Source organism: Vollenhovia emeryi, unplaced genomic scaffold (assembly GCF_000949405.1).
Source record: "Vollenhovia emeryi isolate VEMERY1.0 unplaced genomic scaffold, V.emery_V1.0 DF939131.1, whole genome shotgun sequence".
Taxonomy (NCBI): Eukaryota; Metazoa; Arthropoda; class Insecta; order Hymenoptera; family Formicidae; genus Vollenhovia; species Vollenhovia emeryi.
The window spans coordinates 1,401,655-1,409,892 of record NW_011967235.1 but is presented as its reverse complement, the minus strand read 5'-3'; the positions used below and the strand labels follow the sequence as shown (position 1 = coordinate 1,409,892).

The following is an 8,238-nucleotide window of genomic DNA, read 5'->3' as shown; positions in this document are numbered from 1 at the left end:
CCGAAAAATCCATTTCTAAGCAGATAAGTGTGCTCTGCTGATCGGAAAGTCGGAGTTCCGGTCCTTCTAAAATATTTTTCGTATAGTTTTCAATATATTTATTCATTTTCAAAAGAGTTTTAGACAGTGGCAAGTCTCCGTTGCTTTGTACTTTGTACCGTTACTGCTTAGAAATGGATTTTTCGGGGATTATGAATTTATTAAAAGTAACGGAGACTTGCCACTGCCTAGATCTCTTCGTAAAATGAATATATATATATATACACAATATATGTATGACATTTTACGACGCGATATGATTTTAAAATAAGTATTAAAAATAGGAAAATCATACAATTTGTGCTAGAAATGAAAAAGAAAGAACGAAATCTCTTATACTATAAAATTTATACTGATTTTGGCACTGAGAAGAGTAAACAGCGTACAATGTACGTGGCTTTTCTTAAGAGAATATAACTGTCACTCAAATTTATCGGTACTAATCCGGTCATAGACGTCATAAGGTACTTTTTTAATTACAATTTAATCAAGGCTTCTCGAGAATAAACACGCGATGGTTGTTTATTACACACGTATACCATTGTGTTGAGTGCCTACTAACGTCAGAAGGTACGTGCTGTCAGCCGATTTTGCTGTTGATACTAGATTAGATATCCGCGGAATAAGATATCCACTGATTCAAATATCTGAATTAACTTTAGCTATAGAAGTTGACCGATGTGTAACAAGAAATATATCTAATGGAAACATTCGAGGAAATAGAGCTTATCGTCGGCAGTATCGCATTTTAAAGCACCCGGGGTCATGCCTGCGATTATGTGCGAATTCAGAGCATTGTATTGACACTTGAACCTCGTACTTTACGCATGCTGCGCGTTTAATGCGTGTAAAATTTGCCATACCTCTTGGAAGATTTGGCCCAGATAGCATTTGTGATATCGAATCCGTGAAACCACTGACGTGAACGCACGGCATTCGCTGTATTTATCAAGATGTCTTTGCTGACAACGTATGAGATATAAGGGGCAAGTAATATCTGAGCGCAGATAGTGTTGCGCCAGACAGGCCTGTGATACGTGCGTGAAGAAAATCAAAGCGCGATCAAAGAGAAATTATTATCACAATGAGGTAAGAAAAATATTTATTAAATCATTCACAAGTGAGATAGAGGTTTAATTTAAGAAGTAACTCAAGATAAACTTCGTCTGCTTGAAAATTATTATATAAAACAAATTTTTTCTAAAATAAAATTTTTACAAAACATATTATAATGAATGTAATTCGTATATTTTCGTAATATATGAAGAACATAATACTTCTTTTTCTTCTTCCTCGTGTTAGGCTTAAAAGCCTGTTTTATCCAGTTCGTTCTGTACCAGTTCTGTACCAGAACGAACTGGTACTTTGAGCATTTACTTCAACTTCGGTAGGCTACTAATCTTGCCGAAGGAAATCGCCAATCTGTAGGGCTGTACCCCTAAAAGAATTTGTGTGGCAGGATACTCTCGGTGGTTACCACTTTCCTTCAGAAAATTTTGAAAAAACCAGAGGTGTTCGTGGATTTAAACTCGGATCTTTTCGTTCATTTGTTTACTAAGCAGCGCACATTTCTCTACGCCACATCCGCCACTTAATACTTGTATTAATAAAAAAAAATTATTTTATCATGACGTTAGCAATTTGTTCTATTCTTCTATTTTTATTAATTCTTTGCGCTCCAATATCGAAGTTGGCATAATGCTTTATGATGAACTTTCATTTAGTTGTCCAAACAGTAAATAGCTATATTTTTGGAATCTTTATAAATTTCATCAAAAAATATAAATTAGTCGTAATGTTAACTCATTCAAAAGGCGAACTATTTCGCTCGTTTATGAGTAATGATTTAGAATAAGAATTAACGCCAATCCTGTACATATCGATATCTCTGCTAGAAATTTAAAATAAAAAGGCCAAATTCGATCTGTTTAGGTTGTGGATATTGTTAACTGCACTTTTATTAGTTGCAATACTCGTGACGGAAACCTCTGCAAAGAAATCGAGAAAAGATGTGGAATCAAAAGATGGTGGTGAAAGAGAAAAGAAGGTCAATGCAGAACACCGTACAAAGTAAGTAGTAAAACTTGATGAACAGAATAATTTGTTTAAAAATATTCGTCTAAATTTCTATCATATGTATAGCGTTTATATTTTATTTAATCTATGTAGCAAGTTTGATTATCACTCTTAGATAAAATTTACAAGTGCACGGATTGGAGTTTAAATAAATAAATAAGAAACATGCTCTCTTTAAACTAACTATATGCTTCACTGGCTAATATGTTATTTACTTCAAACTTGTAACTTTTAAACGTTATTTTTAGTAACTAAGTTAATTAATTAACATGCTTTTTAGAGATAAACAGTCAAAGAAGAAAGACAAATATGTAAAAGAGCAGCAAAAGAGAAAAAGTAGTTCATCAGAACAAAATATCGAAGATCCTTCCGATAAAAACTCAGAAGTGAAAAATTCTTACAAGTCGGAACAGAAATCGAAAAACAAGCGGAACAAACGTGAAAATGCTGAAATGACAAATGAAAAGGAGAATACAAATACTGAAAAACAATCGAAGTACTCGAAAGATAAGATAAAGACGGAAATGCCAAATAAAAAAGATAAAACTGCTAAAGAACAATCGAATGAAGCTTCTCAAAATTCTGAGATTCGTCAAAAATCGAAGAAAGGCTCGAAGGAAGAGAAAAATAAGAAGAAATCGACAAATAGCGAGGAGGTAGAAAATGTAGAGACAAATGCAAATGCTGATGTTCAAAATAAGAAGAAGACCAAACGCTCTAAATCGGAAAATTCTGAAAACGTTAAGGAAGTTGTTGATAAAAACGCAAAGAAAACTAAATACGATAAGAAAAAGAAGAAGGAAGAGGTGTCGGAGAACACAAAGACCAAAGCAGACGAAAAAGAAGCCGATACAACATCTGCAGATTCTGAGCAAGAAGAAGCTGTGGACAAGACAAATAAATATAAACAGAAATCTCAGGAGTCGTCAAAGAAAAGTAAGAAAACTAAGAAGAAGCGTGAGGTAGTGCAGCAAGAAGAGGAAGCTCAGGAAGAACAAGTAGAAACAAAATCAATCGAAGAGGAAGAAGATGCAATTGAAACAAATGAGATCGAATCTGAAGAAAATTGCTCGGCTCAAACAAATGACGAAGAGTGTGCGGCGTCGGAATAATAATAACGTTTCAATATATTGATAAAATAATAAGAGCGGTTAAAAGATATATTTACGTTAATACTAAATTACAAAGATTTTAAACAACGATGCACTTTATATTAGACAAATTTATTTATTTTATCTATCTATAGTAAATATGTAAATTTTAGAATATCGGCCTCTAAATTTCACATTTAAAAACGTTACTTTTCACAGTCTTGATGTCTCCCTTACCACTTTTCCATTATGCCGATGGGATGCACTGAAAACATTAGTTTGCAATTATTGTCTTTCACCTCGCACCTGCGCGCGATTTGTGGTTCATGAAAGAATTCAAACATCTCGTTCAAATGTCCCATTGTGTAAAGACGACTGTCTATGCTTACCAGTTGATTGTGCCATGAATGCGATGACCCATCCCGATCCAATGTTGTTCACTGTCGACATGTATTTAACGAGAACTCGATTGGTATCAGCTTCGAGCCTCGCTGGATCATCCTATGTAAAAAATAATTTTATTAAACATTTGTAATTATATATTGTATTATATGTAATTGAATAAATTATTAAAAGTATGTTGAATTATATATTTAGAAATGTGATGATTTTAAGAAATATTTGAAATACAATTTGAAGCAAAATTAAAAAAGTAATTATGCAGAATAGATTCTCGCTGAGAAAATTCTCTAGATAGTAATTTCCCCAGTAACAAAGTCTATCGGTGGTTTTCAAGAATGTCATTTTACGAAACAACTTACTCCGCCGCAATAAGTGCTGTGTAAAAGTTCTCCATTGGGGACAACGTCATAAATTTTGACATTATTGTTGTCGCAGTTTTTCTTCGTGCCGATGTCAAAGACGAGGAACTGGAGAAAGATCTTAAAACCTTGCGGTACGCTCACGTCCCAAGTGCATACAGTATTATTGCGATACGTATTGGGATACAATGGCGAGGTGAATCTGCCTCCGTAATTGAATATACGACCGCCGCAACCTCGACCTGCACAAATTTCATTTTGAGTCATTTTATAAAACGACTTTGGTCGATATGCCCGTACATTTCATTTGTAATACAATTCGCGAAGTGTTTGAACCGATGCCGCGAGATCGCAATCGGATTTTCGTGCGGTCCCCCGCGAAAATGAACCACAGTTTCACCGTGACGCGTATCTCGAGGCGTCGCAACGTCGTAAATCATCGCCCGCGCGTTATAATTTCTCCGCATCTGGTGGCGTGCATTAATCGGATGCAACGAAGAGGAGGATTTGTGCATGCTGCTGCGAACGCGTCCTACCTGCGTCCGTGGTCGTGTAAAGGATGTCATAACTTTGATAAGAGCTGGCGCTCTCGGTCCAGGAGTGCAAAGTGAGTTTGTTGCCGGTGCTGAAAATCGGGCTTGGCGTCATCGTACTGCACAGTTTCGCTAGGAGCGGTCCACTTGAGTCACCCTCGTGTACCTGTGAGACGCATAAATCTATTTAGGAATTTAGACTTACAGCGCGTATCGAAACGCGGTTTACGTCACTCGGGTTTTCCAAAGTAAATTGAATAGTTTTCTGTACTCTGTCAGCGCGATTTCCTTAGCAAGTGCATAGGTAGATAACGTACCTGCAGCGCGTTGCGCGTGCACTGCTCTGCATCGTAAATGCTGAAATGATTAAAGTACAGAGAAATGGTACGGTTCGCCGGAACGGTGATCGTGATCCAGCAACTTGTGAATCCGTTATGGAAAATTCGCCCCTGCTCGCTCGTGTAATTCCGATCGCAATTCGGTGTGCTGTATTCAAGCTTAAAGCCTTTGTGATTGTTGGATAATGATCTAAACGTCACTTCGACTTCATTGCTATAACTGCGAAACAACATTCAATTTGGAATAATCGTACTCTTCAAAATATATAATATTGCAATGTGATTCTACGAGTCAAGTTTAAATACCTATAATACTCGTGTGGTAATTCGCTGCCGCAATACTTGTAGGAGGAAAAAGGTAAACGGCTACCCTGAAACAAAATACTTAATAAGTATTGTATAAGTAAATCACTAATAAACAACGAAACGTATTAATTCTTAATGTAGAATTCTTACCATCTCAACGCTAATCGGATGGTTTCTCATGCCACTATAAATAAAGTTTGTTCCGAAGCCTTCATTTATGTATTTCTGTTTATTAAAAAGAAAATAATAGTTTAATTTTTTATTTTATGTAGACAAATTTTTTTCTCGATTATTAAGAACATAAGTATATATTTATAATTGTTTTATGAACAAAATTATTAACAGGTTTATGGAATATTTGAATGTTTTTTATCTATCAAGTACTTACATTTTGCTCAGAAATTTCTAAATATTCGTCTTCACACTTATTCGAGTCCATCAAATCAAAATCTATAAATCGTATTCGCATTCTATCATTGTATTCACCAGCAAATTGCAAAGTCCAGCGACATAATGTTCCAGCTAAATGCGTATTTGGATAATTTGGCGAAGTAAGTACGTTATTTGTCGCATTGACTACCCGAATACTCAAGCCACATAATGCTGCAACAAAATCACACGAGAAAAGTTACTCATATGTATTAAAAAGGGAATGATAATAAAGTAGATATAAATAAAAATTCAAGAAATATAGGATTTTTTTATCTTTGTAACAACGACTTTAAATTGAAAGTATTTAACAAAGACTATGAAACAAAGGTTATAAAAGAAATAAAAGAAAGGAACATAAATTTCTAACTATGAAAATAAAATTTATCGTAAAAAGGAATTATGCATTCGGGTATATATATTTATAATGTTTTATATAATAGCATGATGAAATTGTACTGATGAAATAAATGTAAACTATATTTCTTACAATCAGCTGTGTCCAAGGTGCCTATTGCACCAGCACCTTCAGTAGTGCCGTCAGTATAAAATCTAATCCACAACTTGTTTGAGGTGGATACCATAGGAGCTGGCACTGAATTTCCGCAAAATTGACCAATTAGTTTGGCATAAGGTCCACCACCATCTCGAACCTAAGAATAATGAAATGCTTAATGGTATATTAATGTAAAGATATCACGTAATTAAACTTTGTTTGTAATTAAACTTATTTTCTGCATTCTCTTTTTTCTTACAATATTATGTCTGTGTTAGAATACGATACAATTTTGTTAGCAGCATTTCTAAAGTTGTCACACATGGGTGTAAACTTACCTCGAGATAATCACCGCTACATTTATCACGACGAGTGTTATTATTAATCGAATTTTTGATGTCTATACTATTGATTGTAAATAGTATACTTTTCACCGGTGATGTAACTACAGTCCAATGGCATTCTTCAAACGGTTGATAAGTTGCTGCCTGCTGAGTTCTGAATGATTTAGATTGAATCGAAGTTAAATTGACTAACCCTCCGCAACCGTCGGCTGAACTTGTCGTGAATAACACCTAAATCGTTTATTTTTATTATTACATTTGTAATTTTTTAATTTGGTTGACAGTACGTTAATAAAGTAACAGTAGATAATTATCACAGGAAAAACTACCTTCATATCTGTTACTGTTAAGTGACAGATATGAATAACAGATCATATAATGGCATGATATGACATTTGTTAGTTCAACAGATTTTGTACCTTAGCTGTGAAACCTTCGAAGTGTATCGAACTGTCGGCATTAAAGTTAACGACCATAGAATTGGACTCGGATTTAAATGTTGGTAAATTATCAGTCAAGTTTCCGCAAACCAGAGCAACGCGTTTATTCTGTTCAACGAACTCACCCTCGTAAACAGCGACGTTGTCGAAATAACAACTACAAATTAATAAGAAACGGTTAATAGAATTTTTAGTGGAAAGCCCTCTTGACAAGGGTTTATCAAGAGCTTACTTGGTGGAGAACTCTAAAATGAACTTCTCAAAGCGCACAAGTATACTCTTCCCTTGCGGCGCTTTAATGACCCAAGTACAATTCATGCGTCCAAAGTATTCTTCTCCATGCATCAAAGGCTTAAGTTCACTGGGCCGTGTGATTATACCACCGCATCCTGTGTTAGTTACAATAGTTTTATTATATCCTACTGATTTTCTCAAAGTAACAAAAGTTGTAATTTTAGCAAAACCAATTCTCTAACAATTATATATTGTAATTGTCATTAATATGCGAAAAATTTGCAAGAGACTCACTATTGAGGAAATATTTAAACCGGAAACCGTTTCGATGCACATATTTATCTGTCATAAAGAGGATTACTATCCGTGATAGAGATCTCAAAAGTGGTGGTTTGCTGTTGCCGCAATAACTTTCCACATCCTCTACCATGTACATATTTTCAGCTATGATAGTGACATTGTCAAAACGGCAATCTCCTCCGCGACCTGCTAAAAATCATCCCTGTTGACTTTGTAATTTTTATTGCTTTTTTACTTTAGAAATAATACGGTCTATATGTCGCAAAGTATCGTAATTTCATGTACAATTCCACATTTTTTAGGCATTATATTTGTACGTAATATACGACTCCAGATATTTCCAGAGGATCCGAATAAACCGCGGTGACTGTTGACGTTGACACTTACCGCGCTCGAGCTGGAAGTCAGTGAACTCGACGACAATATCGTCATTTTGCGCGACTATCGTATAATTACAGACAATGTTAGATGGATAGAGATTTGGATACGATGGCGATTGTATGATATCAACTTTATCGGTCGCCTGAAAAACACCTCCGCAATTCTCTCTCCAGACGGCATGAAAACCGTCCGATTGTATCGCCTCGTTCGAATGGAAAATCACCTTCATGCGGTTCGACGTCGTGTTGAAAGGCTTAGGTGTATCTCTGCCGCAAACTTTGCCTAGACTCTTCCACTCGCCATTCATAATTCGCCGCTCGTCATAATTTCCTTCATCTCTGATCCAATCAAATACCTGTATAGTGCGTTTTATTATTCCTTTTTTAATATAACGTTTTCGTAATTTAATATAACGATCTCGTGTTGTTGCAAAAATATTATTGCAACAGCGAATGCAATAAATCGCAATC

The 8,238-nt window shown here is 35.3% G+C and overlaps 2 protein-coding genes across 2 annotated transcripts; one reads left to right on the top strand and one right to left on the bottom strand.

The window, feature by feature from the left end:
• Positions 1-812: 812 nt before the first annotated feature.
• LOC105568144 (corepressor interacting with RBPJ 1-like) lies at positions 813-3,415 on the top strand. The gene is made up of 3 exons (XM_012023563.1): positions 813-1,128; positions 1,972-2,109; positions 2,396-3,415. The coding sequence occupies exons 1-3, from the start codon at positions 1,124-1,126 to the stop codon at positions 3,225-3,227; spliced, it is 975 nt and encodes a 324-aa protein (XP_011878953.1). The 5' UTR covers positions 813-1,123; the 3' UTR covers positions 3,228-3,415.
• On the bottom strand, positions 3,246-8,075 carry LOC105568218 (cubilin-like). The gene is made up of 14 exons (XM_012023689.1): positions 7,775-8,075; positions 7,382-7,573; positions 7,086-7,242; positions 6,833-7,010; positions 6,408-6,644; positions 6,064-6,226; positions 5,533-5,747; positions 5,295-5,369; positions 5,145-5,209; positions 4,818-5,058; positions 4,504-4,666; positions 3,968-4,209; positions 3,596-3,707; positions 3,246-3,471 (listed from the first exon to the last, which is right to left on the bottom strand). The coding sequence occupies exons 1-14, from the start codon at positions 8,073-8,075 to the stop codon at positions 3,440-3,442; spliced, it is 2,373 nt and encodes a 790-aa protein (XP_011879079.1). The 3' UTR covers positions 3,246-3,439.
• Between the last annotated feature and the right edge of the window lie 163 nt (positions 8,076-8,238).

Bases quoted from the DNA above. Each gene is read 5' to 3' on its own strand.
- LOC105568144 (XM_012023563.1), top strand. The intron at 2,110-2,395 runs GTAAGTAGTAAA...CATGCTTTTTAG, and splicing joins AATGCAGAACACCGTACAAA to AGATAAACAGTCAAAGAAGA.
- LOC105568218 (XM_012023689.1), bottom strand. From the start codon at position 8,075: ATGAATGGCGAGTGGAAGAGTCTAGGCAAAGTTTGCGGCAGAGATACA. The intron at 5,210-5,294 runs GTAAGAATTCTA...ATTTTGTTTCAG, and splicing joins ATCCGATTAGCGTTGAGATG to GGTAGCCGTTTACCTTTTTC. The intron at 3,708-3,967 runs GTAAGTTGTTTC...TTTTTTACATAG, and splicing joins ACAGCACTTATTGCGGCGGA to GATGATCCAGCGAGGCTCGA.